The sequence below is a fragment of the Buteo buteo genome, chromosome 22 (genome assembly GCF_964188355.1).
Source record: "Buteo buteo chromosome 22, bButBut1.hap1.1, whole genome shotgun sequence".
NCBI classification, from domain to species: Eukaryota; Metazoa; Chordata; class Aves; order Accipitriformes; family Accipitridae; genus Buteo; species Buteo buteo.
Genome location: NC_134192.1, coordinates 12,823,305 through 12,837,419, shown reverse-complemented (window position 1 = coordinate 12,837,419; position 14,115 = coordinate 12,823,305). Strand labels below are relative to the sequence as shown.

Here is a 14,115-nt window from a genome sequence, read left to right as displayed (position 1 = left end):
CTGGGAGCTGTGCCCATCCTGCCAGCATCTTCCCCACAGCAGTGGGGCTGAGACTGCCCCAGGGCAGGGCAGGACTGTGTCTCCCTCCTCTTGGTTTTCACCTCTCCCATTTTCCTCTGTGCCTCTGATCCCTCCACCTGTGCTTTCTGTGCAGTGGACATGGTAACCCTGGCCACGGCCTTGGAAATCTTCAATGAGCATGACCTGCAGCCCAGTGACCGGGCGATGGACGTGGTGGAGGTCATCCACTGCCTGACTGCCCTCTACGAGAGGCTGGAGGAGGAGCGGGGCATCCTGGTGAATGTGCCACTCTGTGTGGATATGAGCCTCAACTGGCTGCTGAATGTCTTTGACAGGTACCACTCCCTCGGCATTCTCCTGAGCTGTGGAGCTGCCATGCTTGGAAGGAAACCTCCATGTTATTCTTCCAGCTGGCAGTGCTGCAAAAAGGCCCTGGCCACTAGCGAGGGGGCTGCCTGGCGCAGGCTTGCCTTGCTGACCCCCCTGCATAAAAAAACCCTCCAAAACATTTGCAAATCTGTGCAATATCTTGCCTTGCAGTGGCCGCAGTGGGAAGATGAGGGCTCTCTCCTTCAAGACGGGCATTGCATGTCTGTGTGGGACAGAGGTCAAGGAGAAGTTTCAGTGTGAGTGCCCCATCTCCATACCCCAGGACCTGGTGTGGAGTTACCTGGGGAAAGCAGAACTGCTTTTGTTTCCTGGCTTAGCCTTCTTTGCCCAGGAAGAGCAGAGAAACAGCTTTCCTGCAGTGACTAATCTGCTTGCATCACCACCTCTCCCTCCCTTCCTCCCTCCCTCCCCAGGCCTACGCTGCCTAAATTAGGAGGCATTTTTGCAGACTGACTAGTGCTGCGGTGATCTTGCTTGCATGGCACTATAAGGAACAGCACAGAGAAGGTTATCCAGTGCTTCCCAGAAGGAAAAAAACCCAAGGGTGCATGGCTGGGAAGTAGGTTTCAGCCAAATTAAAGGAAGCCCCTTTCCTCACTGCATTTTAACCATGGTACTCTCTGCCATGGGATACTGTGGAGAAGTTAGCATAAGAAACATCAAGGGGTTAAATAAAGGGATTGGGCAGATTCATAGAGGGCAAGCCAGCTGTGGCCATTAAAGAAGTGATGTATGTAACCTGTCTCAAGAAGACTCTAAACTCATGGTTATTGGGAGCTGGAAGGATACTGGTGAAGGTTATTTAATCATAGCTCAGTTTTTCCTTCTGATTTGAGCTCCCTGCTGGAGACAGGCAATGGGGCCTCTGGTCTGATCGACACACTGCTCCCCCGTGCCTGCGTCCTGCCCAGTGTATTGGGGCATCAGCCATGTCTCTAATGGGGCTATGTGTCCGTCCTGCCGGCAGATCTCTTCAGCCAAGTGGCGAACACTGGGGGACTGTGTGACCAGCGGCACCTTGGCGTCCTGCTCCACGAGGCCATCCAGGTCCCACGCCAGCTGGGGGAAGTGGCGGCATTTGGGGGCAGCAATGTGGAGCCCAGCATCCGTAGCTGCTTCCGCTTTGTAAGTAGGGTGCCATGGTCCGTGCCGCCCCCTCTGCAGCAGCCATGCTGGGGAGAGTCTCTCGGAGGTGGCAAGGAGCTTGCACACCATCACAGCTGGGTCCCAGCTCTAAGTAGCCCCTTCCTCTCCCCTCCCCAGAGCAATGGGAAGCCTGCCATCGAGGCATCCCAGTTCCTGGAGTGGGCCAACCTGGAGCCACAGTCCATGGTGTGGCTGGCCGTGCTGCACCGGGTGACCATAGCTGAGCAGGTGAAGCACCAGACCAAGTGCTCCGTCTGCCGGCAGTGCCCCATCAAGGGCTTCAGGTAGGGGTTGTGATATGGGACCTTGGCCCCCAAGGGAAGTACATGGTGTCCTGCAGGAGGGAGCTGAATTTGCTCTGTGCTGTTGGGGGAACCTAGAGCTCTGCAGCAGCAGTGTTTCAGGCAGGCCAGACCAGGTGCCAGCAGAGGGGAAGGAGCAGGATGCTTTTCTGGGGACTTACCCATCAGCACTGTGGGTTCAGTGGGGTGCGAGAGCAACACAGACCACCTCTGTCCCCTGCTGAGCTCTTCTTGGGCTCCAAAATGATGTGGTTTTGCTGACTCTTGCTGCTTCCCTGTGGCCTCTTGATCTCTCCAGGTATCGGAGCCTGAAGCAGTTCAATGTGGATATCTGCCAGACTTGCTTCCTCACTGGGCGGGCCAGCAAGGGCAACAAGCTGCACTACCCCATCATGGAGTACTACACCCCGGTATGGAGCTGGGCTGCGCTGGGAGGGTCTTGGCTCAGAGGAGCTCCCCATCAACGGCAGCAGCCTTGCGATGTTTAGGCTGGTGCAGCTCCAGAAGTGGATCTCTTGTGTGTTTTTATTTCCCTCTGCATGCTGGAGGTTGCCTGTATCCCTGCTATTCTGGGGCTCATGGTGAGCAGGATGCATGGCACCCACCAATGCCCAGTTTGGCTTGCGCAAGGCCCCGTGACAAGCTGACAGAGCTGCCGTGTGCCCTTCCTGCTTCCTCAGCTGTGTCTGCCTCTTCCTCTGTGGAGTTCGTGCCCAGCCTGAAGGGACCTCTTTCCTGTGGATGCTGACGTGTGGTCCCCCACTTTTCATTAAGCAGCCTCTTGGTAATGTTTGTGTCTCTGCAGACTACATCCAGTGAGAACATGAGAGACTTTGCCACAACACTGAAGAACAAATTTCGGTCCAAGCAGTATTTCAGCAAGCACCCGCAGAGAGGTTACCTGCCCGTCCAGTCGGTACTTGAGGCTGACTTCTCCGAGACGTGAGTTGTCTGTGCCCTGGGCTGTGTCTTTCAACCCTGCCTGATACGTGGGCTCCATGGGTGGAAGCAGCATCTTAGCTGCAAGACAGGGCTCCCCTGGGAGGGCTGGAGGGGGCACTTGCTCTGGGGGTGATACGGCACCTAGTTCTTGGAGGAGCAGAGATTTCAGTCTCCCTCTCCAGCCTGTCCCTGGCTATTCTCAGCCCACATGAGACCAGGGCAGCCTCTCCAAGCCCTAGCTTTGAGCGAGAACTGCCAAGCCTTTCCGACCAGTGTACGTCTCTTCCAGACCAGCCTCCTCCCCGATGTTACCACATGCTGACACCCACTCCCGGATCGAGCACTTTGCCAGCAGGTATCACCACTGGGCACTCCTGTCACGCCAGGGCACGGAGCATGACTCCAATGGGTGTGGAGGGGTTTCGGGGCAGACGCGTGGCGAGCTCTTGCTGCCCGCAGCCCCCTCCACGCTTCCCAGCATGCTGCCTGGCAGGCAGAGGCTGGCTGTGGTGGCTCAGGCTGCAGTGCTGTTGGGAAGAGGCCTGCACCACTTTGCTCCTGCCTGGGACATGGCTAATGCCATGCAAATTGGCAGCAAATGCCATGCATTTGACAGCAGGTGTCTTGGTGATGAAGCAGCCTCCATGTACCCTCCTGCTCTTCTCAGTATGAGCTGCTAGTTGGATTCTCATCAGGCAGATCCCTCAATGTCTTGCTCTGCCTGTGCGCTCACCAGTGCTGCTTGCACACTTCCCATGGCTGCTGCCTTGTTGTTTGTAATGCCTCTGCCCTCACCACGGGTTCAAGCAGAATGGGGACCCAAGGAGCACAGGGAGCCTGTAGCTCAGGCCCTAGGCTGGAGCTGGCATGCTTTCAGCCCTTTGCTTATGTGAAAGGAGGCTGAGCGAGCTGCATGGCAGCAGACCTTTATTCCAGAGACTGTCACCCGAGAGCAGCAGTGTCTTTTGTTTTCTAAAAAGGCAAAACTCTCTAGAGCCTGTAAAGGGGGGCAGATTGGTGCAGGCCTGCTGGGAGACCCTGCCAGAGAGGGGTCTTGCAGAGGCTGCCATAAGTAGGGTGCATCAAGCAGACATTCAGGGTGTCTCTGACCATATCTCAACCTGTTTCTCTTTCTTCCAGGCTTGCAGAGATGGAAAGCCAGAACTGTTCCTTCTTCAATGACAGCCTGTCCCCTGACGATAGCCTGTGAGTTCTGCCTCCTTTCCCTCCTCCTCACCTCCTGCCAAGTCAGGGCTCTTGTGGCTCCATCCCTGTCTAGCCAGGGCACAGAAATGCTTTCCTTCCCAGCTCCTTTGAGTCTGAGGCTCCTGGGCACCCCCAGCTACCCAGTGTTGCTGAGCCACTTCTGAGCTCTAGACCTGGAGCAGCCAGAATGAGCTTCCATATGAAACCATCTCCCTCCAGGCTGTCCTTCCCCAAGGGCACACAAATCTCATGAGACTGATGTTTCTCACTAAGGTGTTTCTCCACCTGCTGCAACAGGGACGAGGACCAGTACCTGCTGCGCCATTCCAGCCCCATCACCGACAGAGAGCCTGGGGGCAGCCAGCAGGTTCCAGGAAGCCTCAGCATGGATGACAAAGGAGAGCTGGAGCGAATCCTCGCCCACTTAGAGGATGAGAACAGGTAGGGGCACGGGCAACTCTGAAAGTGGGGTTTATAGCCTTAGGTGAAAGGGCTGGAGAAGCCTGGCATAGCTCAGAGTGGAGCCAGGGGATAACTGCTGGGGCTGGAGCTGGGGATCGGAGGAGCCGAGTGGGCTGGTTTGGAAGGTGTCTAGGCTGAGCCCTAAAATGTTTATGGGACCACTCAGTGAGGGTGTGCTCTCCAAGGAACGGAGAAGACTCTGTTCCCCAAAATGTTCCTGCCTCCATCCCCAGAACCTGTTCCCCTCCTGAACCCCAAAATAGTTGAAGTGCACGCAGGGCACTGCTGTCTCTCTTGTCCCTGAGACCCTTGCAAACAGTTGTTGTGCTGCTCTGGACCACATGAGGTGAGGCTCTAGGCAGGGCACATTGGCTCAGGAGGAGGTGATCCTTTCGCTGCCCTTGTTTTCAGCCTCTTAGAAAGCAGTTGCATGTCTTTTTGTAAACTGCCTGAGGGGTAGGGCTGCAGGCAGGCCACCCTGTGGTGCAGGGACAAAGTGCAGGAGTGTGCTGGTCCTCAAGCTTCACATCTGGCAAAGCCTCCAGGATTGTTTTGTCTCTGAGTCATGGGCCATCCCCAGTGTGCAGCTGTTGGGTGTTTCCAGCAGGCTTTAGAAAGGAGAGTGGTGATGCTGACCTAGGCTATCTTGCAGGATACTCCAGGGAGAGCTGAGACGTTTGAAATGGCAGCATGATGAGGCAGTGGAGTCTCCAACCTTGGCTACAGGCTCCCCCGAATCAGTGCAAGACCCACATAACGATGAGCTCCTGGCAGAAGCACGAATCCTCCGGCAGCACAAGAGCCGCCTGGAGACCCGCATGCAGATTCTGGAGGACCACAACAAGCAGCTGGAGTCCCAGCTGCACCGGCTGAGGGAGCTGCTGATGCAGGTACTGTCAGAGCAAGGATCCAGGGAAGCCCATCCTTGGGGTGGCCTTTGCCATAACAGAGTTGGGGCAGTGGCGAAAGGGATGATCAGAAGTGGGGGAGGACAAGGACAGAGGATGGTGACAACCCCCCTTCTTTCTCCAGCCTCCAGCAGAGTCAGATGGCAACAGTTCAGCAGCCTCTTCCTTGGCTTCCTCTCCGCATCAGTCTGAAGGCAGCCAGGCAAAGGAGAAAGAGCACAACACCCCTGACACGGAAGCTGCAGGTGAGGATTGGGGTTGGGCTGAGCACTCAGCCCCGCTCCCTTGGTTCAGTGCTGCAGGAAGCTGCCTGCACCTTGCCATCCTGCAGAGATGCTGGCTGGTGAGGTGGATGCCCAGAGAGCCTGCTCACCACCACCCCTCTGCCCTCTTTCCTGCTGCAGATGATGTGGAAGCCAAAACCCAGGAAGTCAGCGTGTGCCTGGAAGACATCATGGAGAAGCTGCGGAACGCCTTCCCCAACTCTCGAGGTACTCAAGTGAAATCCCCCTCTCTGGCCTCTTACTGCTCCCTCAGATGAGGTTTCCCCACAGAGCCCTGCCCCGATCCCAGCTTCCCTGCGACAGCCGATCCCCTGCAGCACCTACAGCCAAGAGCTATGCTGCCACGGTGCTGCTGGGACTGGTGTGTGGCCTGGGCACAGAGAGGATGAGGAGAAGGTTTCACACCTGCAAGGAGAGGCGATCAGAGCTGCCAAGAGTATGGACCAACTAGATGCCCTCAGATGAGCTGCAAGGCAGCCTCCTGCGCTGCTTGGGACCCCACACCTCAGGGGGCTCCCCACTGCGAAGATGGACAGACCTGCCAGCATTGAGTTTGCAGCAATCACCTTGAGTGACCTCCTTGCTTCATCCCTGTCCAGACCCCTCTCCAGGAGAGGTCAAGGCCCCAGTTACCTGGTGAGATGGAAGCAATGGTGCATGCTCTCCTGGCTGCTCATGGACGGCTCTTCCCAGCAGGGATGGGGACTGGGGGATGTGTGTGCGGATGGTGCTCCACTCGCCCAGTGGGTTTTGGTGTTGGTCTTCCTGCTGTCCCTCTGTGCTCCAGCCCAGGAGCTGCCTTCGGTCCCTCACCCAGGCTACCCATGTGTGTGCTGGGGAGAGACATTGCTTGGTGCCAGCACTAACACAAGGGCGGGAAGAGCTTCCCTCTCTGCCCATGCAGACCCTCACCCACTTTCTGCCATCCCTGAGCAGGATCCTCCTGGCTCTGCACCAGCCCTGTTCTAACCAGGTGGCTCTGGGTCCTATTTTCCTGACCTCTTAATTTCTCTTTCAGGTATGACCTCCCTTATCTAACACCTCCTGTGAGCCAGAGGCTTTTCCTAACCAGCTACCTGGCTGCTTTCCTCCCTCTCCTCTCCCTGCCATGCTCCCTGTGCTGCAGCAGACCTTGCACAGACTCCCTCTGAGCTGATCGTGCAGGATGCTTGCTAGCTCCATAAGATCTCAGGGGAACATAGGTCATGCAGGAGCGGGACTGTGGGCTCCACAGGAGGCTGGCTCGGTCACTCAGCCACAGTGTCCAAGCCTGGGTGGAAAGGTTCAGAAGAAAGAAGCGAAGCCATGAAAGCTGCCTGTCTCCCCCAGTGCTCACGGGCTGCTGCCTTTGCCCGCAGCTCTCGGGGGATGCAGAGCTCAGCATCCTGTTCCTCTTCAGTTGTGCCCAGGGGTCTCCAGGTTTATGGGCACCAAAACACTCCTGGAGCCACTGTTTTTAAAAAAACTCTTTCTAACAGTATTCAGCTGCCAGCCTTACGGATTGATCTCTCTCTGCCACCCAGGCCTCCGCAGCCAGCCAGGTACATACCTTCTAGTGGGGAGAGTCCCTGAGGTTTATGGAGTGGGGATGAGTCCATGTTAGAGCTTCAGCCCAGCTAGTAGCCTTATCTTGAGAGGGTCTTTATAACAGAGCCTTATCATTTAATTTGCATATATTTCTATATATTATATTTATATATATTCTGTACTTAAATACTCTCATGGACTCAATCCATAAAATTCCAATACTGTAAGTGCAGCTGCCCTTCACTTTCAGTCCAGCCCAGCATCTGCTCCCGTGGGGACCAGCACCTTACCCATTGCTGGTGCTTGCCCTGGAGCAGGGCCACTGCAAGAGGAGCTCAGCAGAGGGCTGGCGGACTGGCAGCAGGTACTCCATCCCACCTAGTTTCCTGGGGAGCTGTGCCTTTGCCATGGCACTGAGAGCCTGTCCTGCCTGGACCTAGCTTCATCCATGAGGAGCCCCAGCTTCTGCAGCTGCCAATCCCCACGGCACTGCAGAAACGGGTTTCTCCAGCCATAGCTCCAGCCCTGGGGCCACCAGCATGTTGGGCTGTGATGCAGGAGCATAGTGGTGTGGGCAGGCAGCAGGACAGGCAGGGCACCTCATTGCCATGCCCAAGGAGCAGTTGCCCTGCTTCTGTGCCCCAGTTTGAGCTGGGCTGAGGGGCAGGAGGCACTCATTGGAAGCAGGTGAGTCCTGCCAGGCAGTGGAGGAGGCTGTTCTGCAAGCTGGCAGGGTAACTCCGTGGTGGCAGCTCCTGGTCCCAAAGGCTCCCTCAGGCTGGCTGTCTCATGCTGTGTTATGTCGAGAAAGAGGTAGAGTCAGGTGCTGTGGGGTGCCCCAGAATACAGGCTGAGATGGCCCTGGTGCTCTGGGGCCACAGGCTGAGGGATGAGATGCCGGAGCCCTCTGGGCAGGGCAGGGCGCAGGCAGGGCTGCATGCTGGTGTGAAGCATCCTGCCCAAAAAAGGGCTTGCTGTGAGGACAGGGATGGGGCTGTTGTCACTGGCTGGGATGGGATGCAGTGGTGAGCTGGTTGGGGAGGTTTGGACCAAGGCAGTGTGTGGCAGCACAGGACAGTGCGGTTGTCTTCAGTGTGCTCTCAGAGGTACAAAGCAGTGCCCACTCCAGGGATTAAGTGGTGCAAGCCTTACAGCCAGGTGTTCAGGGTCTTGTGCTGCAGTGTCCACTACCAGTGGTGCAGGTTGCTGTCCTTGACATCCCCTTTCACACCCAGGCGAGCGGCAGGAGTACAGAAGCAGTGGCATTGGTGTTAGGCTGGCTGTAAGTATGCTGTGTGTCAAGCTGCTTGTTTGACTGTGGTGAGTGACCACATGCCAACCTGTGAGACCTGGCTGGAACCCCCTGTTATTCCAGTGGCAAGATGGGGGGACCGTGGGGAGGAGCAAGGCCTTGGACTGAGGATGAGGTCAGGAGTACCCGGCCTGGTGGGAGCTGGAGGAAGGAAAAGGCAGGATGAGGGCAAGAGCTTCTGGCCCCAGTGCCAAGTGTGGGAAGCAGTGGTGGCCAGGCTGGGTGCTTGGGCTGTTTGGGAGCTGGGATGCGGCAGGGAGGGGAGCAGGCTGGCTAATGCTCTGGTAACCTTGTACTGTGGTGCTGCTGTCCTTGCTGCTTCACACCATGTCTGCTCTGGAAAGAGAATAAATTTGTATTTATACTGAGACCCAGACTGGTGCTCTGGCCTCTTCTATTCATGCACCTTGGCTGAGTCAGAGCAGCTCCTGGTGCTGTGCTATCCTGACACTGTTCCTGCAGGGCTGCTGGGACACAGATGTCCCTGTGCCCTGTGTCACCCTGGCTGTCCACACCATTCAAGGCAGAGCAGAAGCTGTGAGCAGAGCCCTGGGTTCCCCAGACACAGGTGCATGCCCCAACCACCATCTTCCTTTGCCCTCTTCCAGCAAGGTCTGCTCAGGGCCACGTGGCAGGCTGAGCGCTGGGGCAGGGTCTGTGTGGGGACAGTCCCTCTTCCTTGCCCAGGAACTTCTGCTATAGGAAACCCTTCAGCCCCAGGAATGTTATAAGCAGCAGTGGGATGCTGGGCAGGCAGTCCTCTCCCTCCATACTTTCTCCTGGGAGTCCTATTAGGTTTCCAGTGCCCAGAGGTGTCCAGGTGCCTCTGCTGTAAGCGCTGCCCATGTTTCCCATGTCTCCATGGCACAGTGAGGGGCTCAGCTGAGGACTAGCCCAGGGCAAGGCTGGGGGCTCTCAGTCCCTTCCTGCCACACAGAGTGCAGCCCAGCCTTGGCTGATGGTGAAGCCTGCCCAGGACTGATAGTTGTAGGGCTGGACCTGCTACCACCCTTGCCTGGAAAGGCTGGTGGGGCTGGGCAAAGGCCTGAGATGGTGCTACTGCAGGGAAGTACAGGGACAGTTCTCTCACAGGAGATTCAGGTGCTTAAATGGGGGTGAAATGCAGCCTCTTGCTCTTCCCCTTTCAAGGGTAGAGCAAAATGCCCCATCCCTGTGCCACAGGCTCCAGGGCAAGGCAGGAGGTGTGGGCTGTGATCAGGGAAGCCGGTCACGTCCAGGAACAAATCCAGCAAATGGTGCCAGGGAAGATCTTTTATTTCTCAGCCAGCAAAGCTCAGGGGGGCCCAGCTGAAAGGTGCTGGAGCCAATGAGTTGGGGCAGGGAGGCAGCAGGCACTGCTGCACAGCAGGGCTGGTGGTCTGTGGCAGGGTGAGGACAGCATTGTTCCAGTGTCACTTCAGGGCCAGCCCCCAGCCCTGGGGGTTGCAGGGTACAGCAGCCCCAGTGGTCCAGCAGCCTTTCCTGCATCCAGGGGTAACTGGCCCTGCTCAGGGCTGGCCGTGCCCCAGGGTCGTGGCCTCAAGCTCTCTGCCCTCACTGGGCTGCCCTGGGGGTGCATCACCCCCTTCCCTGGCTGCTATGGGGCAGGGGGGTACTTCTGCCCCTCCACCCAGCTCCTCCTCTGCCTCCGCGTGCCCAGCCTGGAGCACTGTCCTGGGGGTGAAGCTGTCTGGGGGGATATTGCCTTCCCCAGCATTTCCTTGGCCACTGCCTGCTGGCTGCTCCCCACAACTCCCCTCTTCCAGTGCCTCTACAGGTGTTTCATCCTCCAGCTCCAGGGGCCCCTCGGCTGGCCCCAGCCTCTCACTGGATGGCCCGGGTGCTGGGGTTCTGCCTGGCTCAGCCCTGGCCGTGCTCCCTGTGCCAGTTCTCTCTGCCCCACTGGCTCCCTGTTCCAGTCCCTGCCCAAACCCTGCTGCCTCTGTCCTCCCTGCTGCCTCATATTGCCCTACAGCCAGCTTTTCCCTCTCTGCTGCTGGGCTCTCTTCCTCGTCATCCTCCTCCACTTTCTCCTCCTCTGCTTTCTCCTCCTCCCTCTCCTCTTTTTCTTTCTCTTCCACCTTCTCCTCTTCTTCCCCCTCCTCCTCTACCCCCTTCTCTGCTCCCCTGCTCTCTGGCTCTGCCCCAGAGGTGCCCGGGTTTCCTTCTTCCCCCAGTCCTGTCCTATCCCTCACTTCCACCTCCACCCCTGCAGCCTGCCCCTGGGCTGCTTCTCCTCCTGGCACTGCCCCTTCGCACCCAGCCCCGGGGGTCCCTTGTTCTGCTTGGTCAGCCCCTGGTTGTTCTGCTTCTTCGGTCCCTGCACGCCACTCCCCCTGCCCAGGGGTCTCCGGGACCCCAACCTTACCCTGGGGTGCCTCTTCCCGCAGCATTGCCCCATCGCCCACCTCCCTGCTCTCCTGCCCCTTGCTGGCCTGTGGCCCCCGGGGCAGCTGGAAGAGCCCCTGGTAGCGTTTCTGATCCTCCACATGCTTCTTCCTCATCCTCTCCCCCAGCTGCTTCAGCTCCTTCTTCACAGCAGCCGCCATGGAGGGGTCGAGGTGAGCCACCCGCAGGAAGTCCTCCCGTGCCTCCCGCTCATTCCAGACAGCAGCGTGGGCCTTCGCCCGCTTGAAATAGGCCTTGGCGTTATCTGCCAGGAGAGGAAAGCCCCCGGCGGGGGTCCTGCAGCTTGGGGCCACTAGCCACAGGAGTTGGAGACCCTGGGTACCCAGGGGACACAGAGCAGAGGTACCATCATAGGCAGGGGAACGTAGCGTGGACACACTTGTAGGTAGGGGTACCATCATGGGCAGGGGCACCTGGGCCATGCACATACCACCATGAGCACCAGGGGACATGGGGTGCAGGGATCATCATGGGCAGGGGGAACCATGGTGGGCAAGGGCATCTGGATGATGTGTGACAACATCGTAGGCAGGGGGACCTAGAGGACACAGGGTGCAGGTGCCATCATGCACAGGGGAAACCAGGGACATGGGCACTGTCATGGGCAGGGGGACCTGGGACACAGGTTCTGCAGTGGACATAGGGAGCCAGATGACATAAGTAACATCACAGGCAGAGGGATGTGGGATGAGCATTGTCATAGATGGGGGATCCAGAGGACAAAGTCCCTGAGGGCCTTGGGCACAGCAAGGGGGTGGGATGCAGGGCACAGGTACCGTTGTGTTTCTGGAGAAGCTCCGTTGTGTGTTCCAGCACCTCATAGTACTCGCCCAGCTCCAGCTGGCACTGGCAGTAGTTGAGCACCAGTGGTGTGACCAAGCTCTCCAGCTTCAGCCAGCCATCCTCCCATGGCTTCTCCTGCCCCAGGGAGCCACAGTGGGTGGTTCACAGCTGTGGCTGTCTCCTCCTGGGCACCCAGGGCCCACAGGGGAGTGCTTTGCTGAGGAAACCCAGGCAGGGATGACAGGAGGTGGCTGGATCCTGCTCACCTTGGCCTGGAGGTTCCTCAGGCAGATGACAGCCTCCTGGTACTTTGCTGCTGCCTGCCCGAACTCCTTGCGGAGGACGAGGCGGTTGCCCTCACTGTGCAGCACAGGCACTGCCGCCAGCTTCTCCTCCTTGCTCATGGCCCAGGTGTCACGCTTGTATGCTGAGGGGTCCTCCACCTGCATAGGCAGGGGGACCTGAGCTGCCTGCCCTGGCCATCCCTGCGCTGGCAGCCATCCCCACCATCCCCCTTACCCGGAACAACTCCATGATGAAGATGAGGGGCTGCGGTGTCCGCTGCAGCTCATCCAGGTCATCATAGCCCGTGCTGTGGTAGTCAAACATGTTGCCCATGCCACAGCGGTGCTTTTGTCCTTCTAGGGGGTCCCGGCCCTCTGCAATCCTCCGCATGCCCCTGGAGACCAGGGCATACATGCCCGTGTGCTGCAAGGAGGGGGAGCACCATGCTCAGCCTCATGGGGCCAGCCTGCACCCTTTTCCTATGGGGCAGCCCCCCTGGTACTATGGCTAAAAGTGACACCTGTGCACCCTGTGCTTGCACCAGGCAAGGCTGGAGCATCTCTGGGGTGCACGGTCCTATGCCCTGGCTCTGCAGAAAGGAGGGGAGTGGGTGCCTGCGGGCCCCTCACTCACGATGGCGTCGCACCAGAACTCGGCCACCTCCCCGGCTCTCATAGAGCTGAGCAGTGTCTCCCAGATCTCCAGCTTGAACATCTTGCCCACGATGATCTCCATGGGGATGCCAGCTTCCCGGCTGTCATCGATGACTGTCCGCTCAAAGTCATCCTTCAGCGTCTGGAAGTGGAAGGTGATCTGCCCCAGAGAAAGCTCAGTGTTGAGCCAGGGCAGGCACCGCAGTGAGAGCCCCCTGTCCCCTCCCCAGCCCCAAAGCCCTCTGCCGTAGGGCCAGGACACAGGGCCAAGCCTGCTCCGGGTGAGGTGGTGGTTTGATTGGCAGCTCTCCATCCACAGCAGGAGATTGTTCCTCCTACCCACTTGTCTAGACAGTAAGCAGATGGTGGAGTGTCTTAACACCCATCAGTGCTATATCCTGCTGCTCTCTTTGTATTCCCCCTTTATAACCCAGTACAAATTGTTCTCCCACAGCATACACCAGGGCCTGGCAGAAGCCACGCTGATCTGCCCATACCCACGGGCTGGGCAATCTTGGAAAGACCCAAGAGGTCCCCATTGGCACCACTCACTCATTCGACACGTCAGAAAAGGCAGATTTCCAGCAACCCATTGTGGCTGCTGAGCTCCAACAGCCCCAGGACAGAGGGAGGAGGTGGGTAACTGCACCAATGCAAGGTGAAGGCAGTGGGCAATGTGGCTGCCTGCGCCCAAAACAGCCCCTCCTGCACCCCACTTGCGAGGGATCTCCTGGAGATGGGATTTTCCCATACCTGGAGCTTGGCTTGTGAGCAGGGAATCTAACCGTAATGTTGCAGACCCGCTCCCCTCTCCTAGGGCTTTGGGGTAACAACCAAGACAACTTACCTTGCTCCCATCCTGCAACTTCGGCAGCTCCCCTTGGCCTCCATGCAGAATCTTCTTTTTGACCCCTTCCACATTCAGCAAGTATGTTTCCTCCATGGCTGCTCCTGCCAGCCCCCCGGAGCAGGTCACAGGCACATGCACACAGGCACGCTCTGGCCCTTCCTAAGCTCCGCGTCTTCCTCAGGGTATCTCCCTTTCTTGTCTATCTGGACACACATGTCATGTCCCAGGGCTGCTGCTGGCCTTTTGCTTTGTGTGCTGGGGGCAGAGCTTGGAAGCTTTCTCCCCTTTCCCTGCCCTTCAGGTTGTGAGAGGGGCACACCCTCACTGAAGCCCACAGTGCCCTCTGTTGCGTTCTGGAACTGCCTTTCTAATCCTCTTCCCACCCTACCAGGTTAATCTGGGATTTGCCTGCCTAGTCTGTGAGGAATTAAAGAAACTCCCTGATCAGGAGGGCATTGTTCCTGCCACAGAGTGACAGCTCACAGGGTCCCCTTTGCACGCAGTCTCCCTCTGACCCAGCCCCGCAAGGAGCATTTCAGTGAAGGAGCCCAGCAATGCTGGTGCAAGTGCCAGCCAGGGGCTGTGTGTGGTCAGGCACAAGCTGGCAAGAGGCAGTGCTAGTCTGTGCTCCAGAG

General features: G+C 58.0%; 2 protein-coding genes across 7 annotated transcripts in view; one reads left to right on the top strand and one right to left on the bottom strand.

Moving 5' to 3' along the window:
- Positions 1-8,869, top strand: part of DRP2 (dystrophin related protein 2) — a 39,233-nt gene extending 30,364 nt beyond the window's left edge. For all 5 annotated transcript variants that reach the window (XM_075053812.1, XM_075053816.1, XM_075053813.1 and 2 more), the window contains 12 exons: positions 155-356; positions 562-647; positions 1,379-1,536; positions 1,675-1,841; positions 2,158-2,269; positions 2,665-2,801; positions 3,091-3,156; positions 3,942-4,007; positions 4,305-4,448; positions 5,122-5,359; positions 5,502-5,622; positions 5,782-8,869. In XM_075053812.1, the coding sequence (XP_074909913.1) occupies positions 155-356; positions 562-647; positions 1,379-1,536; positions 1,675-1,841; positions 2,158-2,269; positions 2,665-2,801; positions 3,091-3,156; positions 3,942-4,007; positions 4,305-4,448; positions 5,122-5,359; positions 5,502-5,622; positions 5,782-5,918 (1,634 nt within the window). In that variant the 3' untranslated portion in view covers positions 5,919-8,869. The remainder of the gene's footprint in view (positions 1-154; positions 357-561; positions 648-1,378; positions 1,537-1,674; positions 1,842-2,157; positions 2,270-2,664; positions 2,802-3,090; positions 3,157-3,941; positions 4,008-4,304; positions 4,449-5,121; positions 5,360-5,501; positions 5,623-5,781) is intronic.
- An 899-nt stretch (positions 8,870-9,768) lies between these two features.
- On the bottom strand, positions 9,769-13,973 carry LOC142043258 (aryl-hydrocarbon-interacting protein-like 1). Of its 2 annotated transcripts, XM_075054209.1 has the most exons (6): positions 13,478-13,973; positions 12,611-12,790; positions 12,212-12,400; positions 11,959-12,135; positions 11,686-11,827; positions 9,769-11,153 (listed from the first exon to the last, which is right to left on the bottom strand). In XM_075054209.1, exons 1-6 carry the CDS (start codon positions 13,571-13,573, stop codon positions 10,009-10,011), a joined length of 1,929 nt encoding a protein of 642 aa, XP_074910310.1. In that variant the 5' UTR covers positions 13,574-13,973; the 3' UTR covers positions 9,769-10,008. The 2 variants fall into 2 exon arrangements, with proteins under 2 accessions (XP_074910310.1, XP_074910309.1); XM_075054208.1 differs by lacking the exon at positions 13,478-13,973 and having other exon boundaries at positions 12,611-13,176.
- Between the last annotated feature and the right edge of the window lie 142 nt (positions 13,974-14,115).